The 17,464-nt window shown below is 40.6% G+C and overlaps 1 protein-coding gene across 2 annotated transcripts in view; it reads left to right on the top strand.

The window, feature by feature from the left end:
• The window catches only part of ALKBH1 (alkB homolog 1, histone H2A dioxygenase), a 32,494-nt gene extending 19,385 nt beyond the window's left edge, over positions 1-13,109 (top strand). For both annotated transcript variants that reach the window (XM_030831902.3, XM_060295117.2), the window contains exons 5-6: positions 8,266-8,459; positions 9,291-13,109. In XM_030831902.3, the coding sequence (XP_030687762.1) occupies positions 8,266-8,459; positions 9,291-9,696 (600 nt within the window). In that variant the 3' untranslated portion in view covers positions 9,697-13,109. The remainder of the gene's footprint in view (positions 1-8,265; positions 8,460-9,290) is intronic.
• The last annotated feature ends 4,355 nt before the right edge of the window (positions 13,110-17,464 follow it).

The following is a 17,464-nucleotide window of genomic DNA, read 5'->3' as shown; positions in this document are numbered from 1 at the left end:
ATTATTTTATCAGAAGTCATTGGTGCTTCTTCTGGGGAGGTTTCAGGGATACAGATTTTTCTTTACTGTATTCAAGAGCAGTTCTCAATTACAATCTTTATTTCCATTATTATTTAGTGTTTGTTGATCATTTATTTTCTACATAATATGTGCCTGGAGTAAAAGAAGCTCCATGTGCTTCTGGTATTCTCTTCCATCAACTCACAAAAGAACTTCCAAGATCTAGACGCCTTTGACTGCTGTATAAGGTCTGAGCAGGAGAGAGATGGGAAAGAATGTCCTACAGTTAACAAAGTTCCATGTTTTCTTGAGGTACAATTTCTTCTTTTGTGACCCCTACGATTCAGAAAACGCCTCCTTTATCGCTGGCATCTCAGTGCTTCTTTTCACAATGATATGTTTGCCACCAAGTGGAAGGACTAATTCTGAGAGTAAACTGAATAAAGCAAATTAGTATAGACCATCTTCCTACTAATCAGTTACTTTTTAAGAGCTCCATAGTTTCAGTCAACCCAGCTCATTAATAAATATGTTAACTACTCAAAATAATGGTAAATGTTGCTCAGAACTATTCATGATAAAATTCTTATTTTCAGTGATATAGATTTAATGGAAAACTAGACATCTGTATTTGGGGAAATGGCCATGTGGTTTTCTTTGGGTTAGACACCTTGGATTTGAATCTTGCCTTCAATATGGATAGTGCCTCCCTCATAAGGTGGTTGTGAGGATTAAATGATTAACACCTTTGTAGTATTAACAACAGTACCTGGCTATTCTAAGCAGTTAAATGTATTAACACCATAAATGTTAGCTTATTGTTTTTTATGATATGAATTTTACTGTAGATATTGTTATTCTCCAAGGAATAAGTTAGCCTCATTTACTAAGAAAAACATGGAGTGAAAATTATCAAAAGCACTGAAAGGGTAATCAGAAAAAGAGAAAGAGAATTAAGAAAGAAGAGTAGTGCATAGACAGTTTGGATAGGGATGAAAGCCCAAAAAGGTAATTCTTATATTATAGCAGAGGCAATCTAGTGATAGAATAAGAGCTCTAAGTGGCTGGTCTTCTGAAGGACTAAAACAAAATGTTAGAGAAAACCTTAAAGTTCTCTAACTACACCCTTAGTTTTCAGAAATTAAATAGGAGCTCTCATATGCAGTTCAGGAAAAGAAGAAAAAAGTAAAACACATTCCAACTGAAAAGGCTTGGCCATCCATCAAAGACTTTTCAGAAAAGTCTTTCTTAATGAAAAGTTAAAGCTCACTTCTCAGCCCTGAACCAAGACGCTGGTGTAGAAGGACGTGCTCTCACTCCCTCTTGTGAGAACACCAGAATCACAGCTAGCTGCTGGACAATCATCGACAGGAAGACACTGGAACTCACCAAAAAAAGATACCCCACATCCAAAGACAAAGGAGAAGCCACAATGATATGGTAGGAGGGGTGTACTCACAGTAAAATCAAATCCCATAACTGCTGGGTGGGTGACTCACAGACTGGAGAACACTTATACCACAGAAGTCCACCCACTGGAGTGAAGGTTCTGAGCCCCACGTCAGGCTTCCCAACCTGGGGGTCTGGCAACAGGAGGAGAAATTCCTAGAGAATCAGACTTTGAAGGCTAGTGGGATTTGATTGCATGACTTTGACAGGACTGTGGGAAATAGAGACTGCACTCTTGCAGGGCATACACAAAGTAGTGTACACATTGGGACCCAGGGGAAGGAGCAGTGACCCCAGGGGAGACTGAACCAGACGTACCTGCTACTGTTGAAGGGTCTCCTGCAGAGGCGGGGGTTGGCTGTGGGTCACCATGGGGACAAGGACACTGCCAGCAGAAGTTCTGGGAAGTACTCCTTGGTGTGAGCCCTCCCAGAGTCCGCCATTAGCCCCAACAAACAGCCCAGGTAGTCTCCAGTGTTGGGTCGCCTCAGGCCAGAAAACCAATGCGGGGTGGGGTGGGAGGGGCGACCCAGCTCCACCCATCAGCAGTCAAGCCGATTAAAGTTTCACTGAGCTCTGCCCACCAGAGCAACAGCCAGCTCTACCCACCACCAGTCCCTCCCATCAGGAAACTTGCACAAGCCTCTTAGATAGCCTCATCCACCAGAGGGCAGACAGCAGAAGCAAGAAGAACTACAATCCTGTAGCCTGTGGGGAAAAAAACCACATTTACAGAAAGATAGACAAGATGAAAAGGCAGAGGGCTATGTACCAGATGAAAGAAAAAGATAAAACCCCAGAAAAAAAACTAAATGAAGTGGAGATAAGCAACCTTCCACAAAAAGAATTCAGAATGGTAGTGAAGATGATCCAGGACCTCGGAAAAAGAATGGGGGCAAAGATCGAGAAGATGCAAGAAATGTTTAACAAAGACCTAGAAGAATTGAAGAGCAAACAAACAGATGAACAATACAATAACTGAAATGAAAACTACACTAGAAGGAATCAATAGCAGAATAACTGAGGCAGAAGAACAGATAAGCGAACTGGAAGACAGAATGGTGGAATTCACTGCTGCGGAACAGAATAAAGAAAAAAGAATGAAAAGAAATGAAGACAGCCTAGGAGACCTCTGGGACAACATTAAACGCAACAACATTCGCATTATAGGGGTCCCAGAAGGAGAAGAGAGAGAGAAAGGACCCAAGAAAATATTTGAAGAGATTATAGTCAAAAACTTCCCTAACATGGGAAAGGAAATAGCCACCAAGTCCAGGAAGCGTAGAGAGTCCCATACAGGATAAACCCAAGGAGAAACACACCGAGACACATAGTAATCAAATTGGCAAACATTAAAGATGAAGAAAAATTATTGAAAGCAGCAAGGGAAAAACGGCAAATAACATACAAGGGAACTCCCATAAGGTTAACAGCTGATTTCTCAGCAGAAACTCTACAAGCCAGAGGGGAATGGCATGATATAATTAAAGTGATGACAGGGAATAACCTACAACCAAGATTACTCTACCCGGCAAGGATCTCATTCAGATTCGATGGAGAAATCAAAAGCTTTACAGACAAGCGAAAGCTAAGAGAATTCAGCACCACCAGACCAGCTCTACAACAAATGCTAAAGGAGCTTCTCTAAGTGGGAAACACAAGAGAAGAAAAGGACTTACGAAAACAAACCCAGAACAATTAAGAAAATGGTCATAGGAACATACATGTCAATAACTACCTTAAATGTGAAGGGATTAAATGCTCCAACCAAAAGACACAGGCTCGCTGAATGGATACAAAAACAAGACCCATCTATATGCTGTCTACAAGAGACCCACTTCAGACATAGGGACACATACAGACTGAAAGTGAGGGGATGGAAAAAGATATTCCATGCAAATGGAAATCAAAAGAAAACTGGAGTAGCAATACTCATGTCAGATAAAATAGACTTTAAAATAAAGAATGTTACAAGAGACAAGGAAGGAAACTGCATAATGATCAAGAGATCAATCCAAGCAGAAGATATAACAATTATGAATATATATGCGCCCAACATAGGAGCACCTCAATACATAAGGCAACTGCTAACAGCTATAAAAGAGGAAATCGACAGTAACACAATCATAGTGGGGGACTTTAACACCTCACTTACACCAATGGACAGATCATCCAAAATGAAAATAAATAAGGAAACACAAGGTTTAAATGACACAATAGAACAGATAGATTTAATTGATATTTATAGGACATTCCATCCAAAAACAACAGATTACACTTTCTTCTCAAGTGCACACAGAACATTCTCCAGTATAGATCACATCTTGGGTCACAAATCCAGCCTCAGTAAATTTTTAAAAAATTAACTCATATCAAGCATCTTTTCTGACCACAACACTATGAGATTAGAAATGAATTACAGGGAAAAAATGTAAAACTCACAAACACATGGAGGCTAAACAATATGTTACTAAATAACCAAGAGATCACTGAAGTAGTCAAAGAGGAAATCAGAAAATACCTAGAGACAAATGACAATGAAAACACGGCAATCCAAAACCTGTGGGATGCAGCAAAAGCAGTTACAAGTAATGAAATTGAAACTGTGATTAAAAATCTTGCAACAAACAAAAGTCCAGGACCAGATGGCTTCACAGGTGAATTCTATCAAACACTTAGAGAAGAGCTAACACCCATCCTTCTCAAACTCTTCCAAAAAATGGAAGAGGAAGGAACACTCCCAAACTCATTCTATGGGGCCACCATCACCTTGATACCAAAACCAGACAAAGACACTACAAAAAAAGAAAAATTACAGACCAATATCACAGATGAATATAGATGTGAAACTCCTCAACAAAGTACTAGCAAACGGAATCCAACAACACATTGAAAGGATCGTACACCATGATCAAGTGGGATTTATCCCAGGGATGCAAGGATTCTTCAACATACACAAATCAATCAATGTGATACACTGTATTAACAAATTGAAGGAAAAACCATATGATCATCTCAGTAGAAGCAAAAAAAGCTTTTGACAAAATTCAACACTGATTTATGATAAAATCTCTCCAGAAAGTGGGCATAGAGGGAACCTACTTCAACATAATAAAGGCCATATACGACAAACCCACAGCAAACATCATTCTCAATGGTGAAAAACTGAAAGCAATTCCTCTAAGATCAGGAAGAAGACAAGGATATCCACTCTCGCCACTATTATGCAACATAGTTTTGGAAGTCCTAGCCACAGCAATCAGAGAAGAAAAAGAAATAAAAGGAATCCAAATTGGAAAAGAAGTAAAACTGTCACTCTTTGCAGATGACATGATACTATACATGGAGAATCCTAAAGATGCCACCAGTAAACTACTACAGCTAATCAATAAATTTGGTAAAGTTGCAGGATACAAAATTAATGCACAGAAATCTCTTGCATTCCTATACACTAATGATGAAAAATCTGAAAGAGATATTAAGGAAACACTCCCATTTACCATTGCGACAAAAAGAATAAAATACCTCGGAATAAACCTACCTAGGGAGACAAAAGACCTGTATGTAGGAAACTATAAGACACTGATGAAAGAAATTAAAGATGATACCAACAGATGGAGAGATATACCATGTTCTTGGATTGGAAGAAACAACATTGTGAAAATGACTCTACTACCCAAAGCAATCTACAGATTGAATGGAATCCCTATCAAATTACCAATGGCATTTTTTACAGAACTAGAACAAAAATTCTTAAAATTTGTATGGAGACAAAAAAGACCCCGAATAGCTAAAGCAGTCTTGAGGGAAAAAAGCAGAGCTGGAGGAATAAAACTCCCTGACTTCAGACTATACTATAAAGCTACAGTAATCAAGACAATATGGTACTGGCACAAAAACAGAAATATAGATCAATGGAACAAGATAGAAAGCCCAGAGATAAACCCATGCACCTATGGTCAGCTAATCTATGACAAAGGAGGAAAGGATGTACAATGGAGAAAAGACAGTCTCTTCAATAAGTGGTGCTGGGAAAACTGGACAGCTACATGTAAAAAGAATGAAATTAGAACACTCCTTAACACCATACACAAAAATAAATTCAAAATGGATTAGAGACCTAAATGTAAGTCCAGACACTATAAAACTCTTAGAGGAAAACATAGGAAGAACACTCTTTGACATAAATCACAGCAAGATCTTTTTTGATCCACCTCCTAGAGTAATGGAAATAAAAATAAACAAATGGGACCTAATGAAACTTCAAAGCTTTTGCACAGCAAAGGAAACCATAAACAAGACTAGAAGACAACCCTCAGAATGGGAGAAAATATTTGTAAACAAGTCAGCAGACAAAGGATTAATCTCCAAAATATATAAACAGCTCATGCAGCTCAATATTAAAAAAACAAACAATCCAATCCAAAAATGGGCAGAAGACCTAAATAGACATTCTCCAAAGAAGACAGATGGCCAAGAAGCACATGAAAAGCTACTCAACATCACTAATTATTAGAGAAATGCAAATCAAAACTACAATGAGGTATCACCTCACACCAGTTAGACTGGGCATCATCAGAAAATCTACAAACGACAAATGCTGGAGAGGGTGTGGAGAAAAGGAAACCTTCTTGAACTGTTGGTGGGAATGTAAATTGATACAGCCACTATGCAGAACAGTATGGAGGTTCCTTAAAAAGCTAAGCATAGGGGCTTTCCTGGTGGCACAGTGGTTGAGAGTCCCCGTGCCGATGGGGGGGACGTGGGTTCGTGCCCCGGTCCTGGAAAATCCCACATGCCGCAGAGCAGCTGGGCCCATGGGCCATGGCCTCTGAGCCTGCGTGTCTGGAGCCTGTGCTCCGCAACAGGAGAGGCCACAGCAGTGAGGCCTGTGTACCGCCAAAAAAAAAAAAAAAAAAGCTAAGAATAGAATTACCATATGATCCAGCAATCCCACTACTGGGCATATACGCAGAGAAAACCATAATTCAAAAAGACACATGCACCCCAGTGTTCATTGCAGCACTATTTACAATAGCCAGGTCATGGAAGCAACCTAAATGCCCATAGACAGACGAATAGATAAAGAAGATGTGGTACATATATACAATGGAATATTACTCAGCCATAAAAAGGAATGAAATTGGGTCATTTGTTGAGACGTGGATGGATCTAGAGATTGTCATACAGAGTGAAGTAAGTCAGAAAGAGAAAAACCAATGTCGTATATTGACGCATATATGTGGAACCTAGAAAAATGGTACAGATGAACCAGTTTGCAGGGCAGAAATTGAGATACAGATGCAGAGAACAAACGTATAGACACCAAGGGGGGAAAGCGGCGGGGGGGCAGGGGTGGGGGTGTGATGAATTGGGAGATTGGGATTGACATGTATACACTAATATGTATAAAATTGATGACTAATAAAAAAAGAAAAATGAGGAAGAGGAAGAGAAAGAAACAGGAAATAAGTATATTGTTAACATACTGAAATAACAAAAATATACTGAAGCCCATTTTTTAAAATGTGGATGAAAGATTAGTGTGTGTGTGATAGGTTTCTAGTTGGTGTTACTGTTCGCATTCCTGTTAATGGATTGTTTCTGCTGTATAGAATCCTCTGTGCTTTGGAGCAGATGTGTACCAAATTGTCTTTTGTCCCAGTAATAATCACTTACTGAAGACAAAAAAAAAAAAAAAAGAACCTCACATCTCTCCAGAGCCATGACCATTGCTCCAGCTAGTCAACACTAGTGGGGATGTGAGACAAAAGTGGATTTTCTAATCAGATTTGAGGTTGACTGAGTAACGGGAGGAATGAGAGAGGAGCATCAGCCCAAGGAAGAGATCAGGATGCTGCTGGCTTACATAGCCAGACTAGCCGTCAGCCTCATCTGCGTAGGAGGCTGCTGCCTTGTCATTCTCTGAAATTGTATATGTTTTGTAGAGAGAGTATTCTGGCCTTTGTTTTTTTGTTTTTTAAGAGAAAAAGGATATTTATGATCCTTAGGTACAAAAAATAGAGGCAGTTCAGGGGGTAAATTGCTGAAAATTACTTCCATTTTAAGGTCGTGCATTGACCACAGTGTAAGTCGGTTTAAATTCAGATGTTTTGAGCATGTCATCCCATCAGATTGACCAGTGAAATCACATGAAACTACGTTGCAGGCTGAGGGGTCCAAAATCAAACTGGCTATAGTATTTGAGGGATGGGTAAATCATGCTATATTAATATTACATGTAATAGAGAACAGACTTGTGGTTGCCATGGGGGAGGGAGGGATTGGAAGTTTAGGGTCAGCAGATGCAGACTATTATATAGAGAATGGATAAACAACAAGGTCCTACTGTATAGCACAGGGAACTATATTCTGTATCCTGTGATAAACCGTAGTGGAAAAGAATATTAAAAAGAATGTAGGGCTTCCCTGGTGGCACAGTGGTTGAGAGTCCGCCTGCCAATGCAGGGGACACGGGTTCGTGCCCCGGTCCAGGAAGATCCCACATGCTGCGGAGCGGCTGGGCCCGTGAGCCATGGCCGCTGAGTCTGTGCGTCCAGAGCCTGTGCTTCGCAACGGAAGAGGCCACAACAGTGAGAGGCCTGCATACCGGGAAAAAAAAAAAAAGAATGTATACATAGGTATAACTGAGTCACTTTGCTGTACAGCAGAAACTGACACAACATTGTAAATCAATCAATCAATATATTACATGTAAATTAGATGATTTTAAAGTGGTAATTAATCTTATGCCACACTTTCCTATTTTCCTGAGATCATTGTTTATTTTTCTTATTCTCCCTACTTTTATCAAAGAAATACTCAGCAGATCATTATACACCTTTCCCTTCTGACCTGGCTTTCCTCTCAGAGCAAGTAGCCGCTGCCTGTGGATTTCAGGGTTTCCGAGCTGAAGCAGGTATCCTGAATTACTACCGATTAGACTCCACACTAGGAATCCATGTAGACAAATCTGAACTAGATCACTCCAAACCCCTGCTTTCATTCAGGTAAGTTGGGTCTAGGGATTTTGAATTACTTATCAGTTCATTCCTTTTTCTAAAGCACTTTTAAGCTTAAATAAAACATTAGATTTTTTAAATGGTTGGACTCTATAATCTTTCACTTCTGGGCATCTTAGCCATGTATCATAAGTAAAATTAGCCTAGTCCTTTTCGAGTAATGACCAAATTACAATGAATATTTCTGTTTAAGATGCATGGAGTCTGTCTTATAATGAGAGGTATTGTCAGTGTCTGTGGAATAGATAAGTGGTAGAGGCCATAAGGCAAAGTGAGCAACCTTTTTGGAATAGAGGAGAGCAAAGCACAGAAGCCTGAAAAGTTTACTCTCCTTTTCTCCCTAAATGTAAGTTTATATTTCTGCAAAGTACTGCACCTGTATCTCATGAGGAAAGTGCAGGAACAGAATCTTTTATTAATTGCATTATCTTTAAAGTGAACAGGAATTATAAATATATATTAAAGGACCCAAATAAATTTTAATTTGCTTATTTAATTGCTTCAGATTTTATTTTGCAGCAGTTCTCTGGGCTATAATAAGTTTAAATAACAGATCATGGGCTGGTCGCTCATAGACACAAGCCAGAAAAGAAGGATCTTAGCATGGTATAAAAAGGAGGATTGGGACTTCCCTGGTGGTCCAGTGGTTAGGACTTGATGCTTTCACTGCTGTGGACCCAGGTTCAATCCCTGGTCAGGGAACTAAGATCCCACAAGGTGCACAGTGCAACCAAAAAATAAAGCAGTGGGCAGTAACTTTCTCAGTCATGGCTAGTAACAGAAACTTACTATTCGTATTGTTTTACTTTTTTTTTATAGCTTCGGACAGTCTGCCATCTTTCTCCTGGGTGGCCTCAAAAGAGATGAAGCGCCCACCCCCATGTTTTTGCACAGTGGTGACATCATGGTAATGTCAGGTTTCAGCCGCCTGTTGAACCATGCAGTCCCGAGGGTCCTTCCCAGTCTGGAAGGGGAAAGCTTGCCTTGCTGCCTAGAGACGCCTCTCCCAGCTGACCTCCCCAGAGACTCAGTGGTGGAGCCCTGTTCTGTGGAGGACTGGCAGGTGTGTGCCAGCTACTTGAAAACTGCTCGTGTTAACATGACTGTCCGGCAGGTGCTGGCCATAGGTCAGGACTTCCCTTTGGAACTCATGGAGGAGAATAAAAGAGACATCACCCCAGAGGGTTCCTGCCATCTGGATGATGAGAACAGCCAAGTAAAATGAGCTAGGTTAAACCCTGACTGCTGAGACTTGGAGAGCCCCACTCTTTTACTCAGGCAGGTCTTAACGGTAAATGACCGTGCTGTTTTGTATTGCCGCAGACTTAGCACAAAGACAGGCCAAAAGCAGAGACAGGGAAAAACTCATCATTGATCACACTGTTGCCTTGGAACCCTTCCTGAAGAGAAAACTGATTAACCACTTCGGTCAGAGAAGTGCTTGACGTGATCCAGTCCCGGTTAGGTTTTGGCACTAACGTATGTGCGAAGTCCAAGGAGGTATGAGCTCCCACAACAGCCTTCTCAGCCTCGCCGTTATCTCTGAGCAAGGTAGACGTGAATTTCCATGTCTGTGGAATCTTTAAATACCTCAGGTTTTATTGATGGGAAACATAATTCCCCTTCCACCACCCCATCTAGTGATTTGTGGTTCCATGAACCAACCATTAGTCTTACCTTCTTAATTCTTCCAGTCAACACCAAATTCTTTGATCTTCTCTGGCCTTCACAGAAAAATCCTATACACTTAAGACAGTGGAACTGGAAATCGCATCTCCTAGAAAAGACAATCACAGTTATCTCTCTTGCCTAAAGGGTAAATATATATAAACCCAAGGAAAGAGGGACAGTAGTTTCTCCAGATGTCTTTCAGGTCTGTAAATAAACTCTTCCCGTTGGCTTTTAAATGCAATTTTAATTGTTGGACTAAAAAAGTCCTAAGGGTATTCTGTAACTGTTTTCCCCATGAATAAACTTACTCAGTTTTAAATTAAAGATCTGTATCTATGTTTGAGGGTAAGTGATTCTGGGATTCGTTTTTTTCCTATTTTCACTTGCTGTATTCATGCTATTGAAGCCTTCTAGCTGTTTCTGCCCTAAGTATTCTTTGTGGCTGTCTCACAGGAGAGAATATTCCTTGATATTCCAGTCACTGCTGTTTTTGGTATTGTAGACAGTATGGAAAATGCATGAAGCACTGCGTTTAATCTGTGTACCCCCACCAGTTCACCTTGGTACACCCTGAGCCTTTAAGTTACCTTGTCTCGGTGGGCCTCAGTTTCCTCACTCATAAAATGAAAATATTTATTACCATCTTCCTAGATGGATATTGCTATTTCAAACAATAATGGAAATTTAGTGCTCCTTTCTAGAAACATAATATTGCCAATATTTTATTACTATCTGGACTCTTAGAAACATTCTGGCTTATTTGTTTGTGTGGACGACTGACCAGAAGCTGCTTTGATACCTGCTGCTTGCGACATGACTTGCCAAATTTGCATTTCTCCTCTGTCCTGCCTTTTTTTTCTTACGAGTGTTGAATATTGAGTTTATATTGTAATCCTTGGTAGGTTTTTTTTTTGTTTGAAGGAATAAAAGTTAACAGGTTCATCCTTTATGTGTACATACATAGGTTCTAAAATTCGTTTGTGATAGGATAATTTTATATAATTAAAATTACCACTGGAAAAATCCCTTAAATTTTTAATAATGTACATTATATGAACACTGTGTACGTTATATGTGACCCACTGAACACCAACACATGTCATTTAATAAATCCAGCAGTCAGCTTATCTTTCAGCATTAGAAGATTGCTCTTTAGTCAGTTATCAGATGAAGGTATTGCCTTGTGTTCAGGGTCAATATTTTACAAAAAATACATGTTCCAACTGTAAACTCACACTCCATCAAGCAAGATATGTATGCTGTGAGAAGCATGTGGAAACTGAGGCCAGCCAAGAGGATGGAAGACTCCTGTCTCCCAGCCCACGCTTCCTCTAGGGATGTGCTCCTGGACTCATTTGTGGGGTGGAGAGGGTTGAGCAGAATTGTTTGCACAGTTCACTTCTCTCGTTTTTATGTATATTTCTGTGAGGCACATATAGTTGAAGATGTATATAATGCAACTATACTTTGACAGCAGAAATGATACAGCTCAAGGAAAAAGGAAAAGTTGGTGATTTTTCTACATTTAAATGAGGATGATCCCCCCCCACCACCAAGTTTGTTTTAGTTGTCTACCAGATGTTTTCTAAGTCAGGTGTCAGCAAACTGTGAGCTACCCTCTGTTTTTGTACTGCCCATGGACTAAGAATCATTTGTACATTCTTAACTGGTGGGGGGAAAAACTCAGAAGAATAATATTAGTGACACATGAAAATTATATGAAATTCAAGTTTCTGTGTCCATAAATAGTTTTATTGGAACACAGCCACACTAATTCATTTCCAGATTATCTGTGGTTGCTTTCATGCTAAAATGACAGAGTTGAATAATTGCAACAAAGTCTAAAAGATATGATCCAGGCTGTACAGCAAACATTTGCCAACATCTAGAAAGGAAACAAAACCCCTAGAAAGGAGCCTGAAACCAAGAGAAAACATCAAGGGGAAGATATTTTGTTTTCTTTATTATTTTATATCAAAAATGCCAGGGTAGATACTCTGTGTTCTAGGATGTATATGATATTAAGAGTGGAGTCACAAATGTTAGGTCTGGGGAAACTGGCACTCATGCTCTGCAAGTGGCAGTGTAACTTGCTATATAACCTTTAAGGCTCAGTTTGGCATCATGTAACCTGTAATTCTGTTGTACATCCCAGTTGGGCCAGGGCAGGCCTGAATGATGTTCCCTTTTCCTCTCAGAAGGGTTCTGGTTTGATGATAAATTATATGGTCATCCTAATAATGTTCTAAAATGTGTACCATTTGACCCAATAAATTTCACTTCTAGTTGAGTCTAAGGAAGTAATTAGAGCTGTCTGCAAGATTTTTGTATAAGAATGTAATAGTCAGTTTGAAATAAGCTCAATGTCCAGCAACAAGGAGTTGATTAAATTCATGTATGTGTTCAATAAATGGTTATTGAGCACTGTTCTTTGATTTGCACAAAGTACCCGCTTTTGTGGTGCTTATATCCTAGTGGAAATGACATAACCATACAGAGGAAAACTATAGCCATTAAAATTCATGTTTTGGAAGAACAAGTAAAGATATGAGGAAATACTTGTGTTTAATGAGAAAACCCACTTATGAAACCATGCATAGTAACCTAATTCTGTATAGATTGTTTATATATTTTTTTAAAACTGGAAGGATAGGTATACCAAAGTGTGAATGATAGTGGGATTATAGTTGATGTTTCTTCTATTTGTGCTTTTCTGTATTTCTATTTTTTTTTACATTGAAAATTTTTTTGTCTTTTTTTTAAATAAATTTATTTATTTATTTATGGCTGCGTTGGCTTCGTTGCTGCATGCAGGCTTTCCCTGGTTGCGGCGAGTGGGGGCTACCCTTTGTTGTGATGCGGTGGCTTCTCTTGTTACGGAGCACGGGCTCTAGGCGCGCGGGCTTCAGTAGTGTGGCGCGCGGGCTTCAGTAGTGTGGCACGCGGGCTTCAGTAGCTGTGGCTCCCGGGCTCTAGAGCGCAGGCTCAGTAGTTGTGGCACATGGGCTTAGTTGCTCCACGGCATGTGGGATCTTCCCGGACCAGGGCTCGAACCCGTGTCCCCTGCATTGGCAGGCGGATTCTTAACCACTGCGCCACCAGGGAAGTCCCTGAGTCATTTTTTAAATAAAGAATACATGCTTGAATTTTTTTTCCAATTAAAAAAAATAGTCCTTTACGTTGTAATTCTGCCTCTACCTGAAATATATTAGAATGCAAATCTAGGAACATCAGCATTGTCTAACAAGAAGAGCTTGTTGGGCTTCCCTGGTGGCGCAGTGGTTGAGAGTCCGCCTGCCGATGCAGGGGACACACGGGTTCGTGCCCCAGTCCAGGAAGATCCCACAGGCCGCGGAGCGGCTGGGCCCGTGAGCCATGGCCGCTGAGCCTGCGCGTCCGGAGCCTATGCTCCGCAATGGGAGAGGCCACAACAGTGAGAGGCCCGCGTACTACAAAAAAAAAAAAAAAAAAAAAGAAGAGCTTGTTGGAGGAAACTATTTTATGTAATAAGATACTATATAACCACTATCAATCACGTTTTAGGGACATATTCAGTAATCAGAAGAAATGCTCAATATGTTAACTGAGAAAAACAGCTTAACAGAATGCACAAGCATTTTACCAGTGCTTTTTGTATGCACAGAAAAGGCTGGAGGGTTATAATCTTACATCTCCCAAATTTTCTGTCGCCAGCACAAACTGCTCTTTTGAAGAAGGCCTTTGTGTTGCTTTTTTGGAAGGGGCAGGTAAGGCACACACTGCACTCAGCAGCAGCAGCTTTGTAGTGTCCACTCACCTTTTTAACTGCCCTCATCAGCTCCGTTCCAGTCTGAGGCCCTTTCATCTGGCTAAGATGGATCTTCTCACTACTGCTTCCTTATTATTTCAGTAGAGCCTCTTGCCCGTTTCCAGCACCCTACATCAGATTTTTCCTAAAGCATCCCAGGCCTGCAGTGAGACAGAGATGTGCTGAACAGGACAAACTCAGCAAGACTTGGCTTGCCACGTTCTAATTTTCCCAATTCCTTTTTTACTAAGATAAGCTGGTCTTACCCCTTTTCTGTTTTCCCTTCATCTAAAAGGTTGGTTTATTAGAGTAGGGGAAAAAAATAAAACCCTAATATCCTAGGTAGATTATACTAAGGCAAATTAGAATGGTAATGAGGTGGAAGGGAGCCCGAGGAATGATTACTGATCTCAGTGTGAATGAGGGGCTGGCAGAGCTAGGCAGGAAAGACACCTCACCTGTTTTCTCCTGCTTCGAAGATTACAGTGGAAAAAGCAATGCAAATCTAGTTTCTTAGCCTGCGTAGTAAATTTTTATTGACAATCCTTTTCATCAACTATCCTATCCAAATTTGAGCCCTCATGGAAATGAGTTTGTTGGTTCTCAATTAGTTTTATTGGAAAAACAGATTTCTAAGAAGATGGTATAGACGATGGAAAGTGAAATAGAGTGGTTATCAGGAAAGCTAAATTTTAGTAAAGCTCCAACACTTAGCTGGGTGACCTTGTATAAGTCACTCCACTGAGCCTCAGTTAACCTTTTTGAGCAACCCAGTTTTCTCACCTTTAAGGAGGTTTGACCAAGTAATCCTGTGTTACCTACCAGCTCTGCAATGCTGTTCTTCTAAAATGAGAAATTAATCTCAGAGTTTGGCCTAAACAGCAAGGCTACCCAGTAAGCAGGATTGTTGGTAAGGAAATCAAGTGTTAACCAAGAGAAAGAGGAGGGTAAGGAGGGATTAGGGAAAATTCAAATTAAAGCAATGAGACGTAAGTAAATTAGATGTTTGTACCCATCTATTTGGAAAATTTAAGGAGATTTTAACCTCTTGACTGTTCTTTTTACTTCCACCCTATTTCTTAATGGTCAGTATGGCTCTGCTCTCAAAGTATCCAGAGTCTAATCCCTTCTTTTTGCCTGTAGCGCCCTGACCCAAGCCACTATCATCCGTCAACTGGATTATTATTGCAGTAGCCTTCTGACTTCTTCCATGCTTGTCCCCACCTTCTACTCCTATAGTTTATTCATAGTTTATTCTTAACTATGGCCAGAGAGAGGCTGTTAACACCTAAGGCAGCTCATGTCACTCTGGTGCTCAAAACTTTCTAATGTCACTTGTTGCGCTGAGTAAAAGCCAAAGCCCTTTTAGTTGACTACCAGTCCCTCGCCATTCTGGCCCCCCATTTTCTCTTGGTCCTCTCGCCCACTCTGTTCAAGCTACACTGGCCTCCTTGCTGCCCCTCTGAACAGACCAAGCACGTACCTCACCTTTGAGCTGGACTTGCCTTTGCCTAGAACACTCTCTTCTCTGAGATTTGTACTTACTTCCTTCAAGGAAGGCTCAGAATCACCGGGGTGAGGCCTGCCTTCACTATCCTATTCAAAATCTCAACCCCACTGCCATTCCTCATTTTCTTTACCACACTATTTTCCATAGCATTTATGACATAAAACTTCATTATAGGAAATAAGGAAATAATTTCTTTTTAATAGGAATTTCTTTTTTCCTTATTTTTAAGAAATAAGGAAAAAATATTGTTTCCCACCACTAGACTCTAAGTGCCCTGAGGCAGAGGTGTGCCCTAGTTTTCTAGAACAGTGCCTGGCACATAGTAGTTTCTCACTATATATATATTGAATGAATGGATGGATACCAGTGTTGGTGGGATGTGTGAAAATGAAATTTACATTGATAAAGCTATTATATTATCAGTGTTTAGCTAAATTTTGACGCAGCAATTCTAGGTATCTCCCCTATAGAAATGCCTATCAGGGACACAATGATATGTGTAAAAAGATGTTCATTACAGTGTTCAAAATAGTGGAAAACTAGAAACAACCCAAATGTTAATCAGTAGGGAAAGAGTTATTTGAATTATGGTTCATACACACTATGGAATATTAATACTATGGAGCCCTTCACAATAATGTACTGACATGAAAAGTGCTCCAAGGGACTTGCCAGGCAGTCCAGTGGTTAAGACTCTGCGCTTCCACCGCAGGGGACTCTGGTCCAGGAACTAAGATCCCGCACGCCACACAGTGGCCAAAAAAAAAAAGTGCTCCAAGACAGATTGGTTATTGAAAAACATGAAATAGCAAAACTCTATGTACAGTGTATGAATTAAAATGTAAAAAGTAAACAAGACTATTATCTGTATATGCACGTACATGTGTGTAAAGATGGGGGAAAAGATACATCCAAACATAACAGTGGGAAGGAGAGGGGCTGGGCGGTGGTAGAAGGGACTTTTTACTCTATAGGCTTTTGTGAGGTCTGATTTCTTTGTAAGAACATATTTATGTATTATTCATATAATTTTTTTAATTATGCATGGCAAACCCTATAAAGAATTATATGCAGTAATGAAAAATGGAGGAAATACATCTCCAAACTCTCTGGAAGTTTCCTATTATAAATAAGATCGGGTACTGTGTTAAGTGATGCAGAAAGCAGCCAGTTTCAGCTGCTCCCACAAAGGCTTTAGTTCTCGTTTCTGGGTTGGGATTCTCCATGGGCTGACTAGGGAGTGTATGATCCTATCCATCCAGGCAAGAGAATCAGCCTCCGTCACGTTTGTGTCTGTCCTAAGCTCAGCTCGCCACGCCTGGAAACCCTGTTCTACCTCCGCCATGGAAACACCAGCGTGGGCTTTGCTTGCTAGGGCAGTGAACAGTCAGCCTTAAGGTTGAACCAGTTGGCGAGGGCCACAGTCCTCCCCTGAAAATGATTACTGTATTCTAGGGATATGGCTGGCTAGATAGCATTGAAGTCCTCAGGGCCCTAAGATTTATTGTTTATTAGGTGAGGGGAAGAGGGAGGAGAGGTAAAACCTGCTGTTGGGGCACACAGGTGGGTGTTCGTGCGCGTGTACCTTTCCTGGGTTCAGTGTGTGTTCCCTTTTGGTAGATGTTAACTGTCCTGTCTCCAAAGTGAGATTAGGCCTGAAAATGAGCCCAACTGATGGCCGGCTGCTCCCATTTGCTCCCATCAACAGGAATGAAGCACTTCCTGAGAGCCACCAGATAGAGGCCCTAAACGTTTTGCCTTCGTTTTTAAGAGGTGCTCAACACCAAAGGCTCCGATCTCAACAGCTGTAAAAGAGTTAACAAACCGCCTTGCCTGGGTTCTGGCCATGGAAGAGTCTTCTCCTATCTCTGAAGACAACCATGCCATGTCTGTGTCATTATCCAACTACTCCTGCCTTTGGAGGGGTCACATGGTAGAAGAATTGCCTACAGGAGTTGTAGAAACATCAGTGTTGCTGCTGTCTGTCAAGCAGCAGCCCTTGTTATTTATTAATCCAGCAACTTT

Source organism: Globicephala melas, chromosome 2 (assembly GCF_963455315.2).
Source record: "Globicephala melas chromosome 2, mGloMel1.2, whole genome shotgun sequence".
In the NCBI taxonomy this organism is placed as follows: Eukaryota; Metazoa; Chordata; class Mammalia; order Artiodactyla; family Delphinidae; genus Globicephala; species Globicephala melas.
This window is presented reverse-complemented; position numbering and strand designations above follow the sequence as displayed.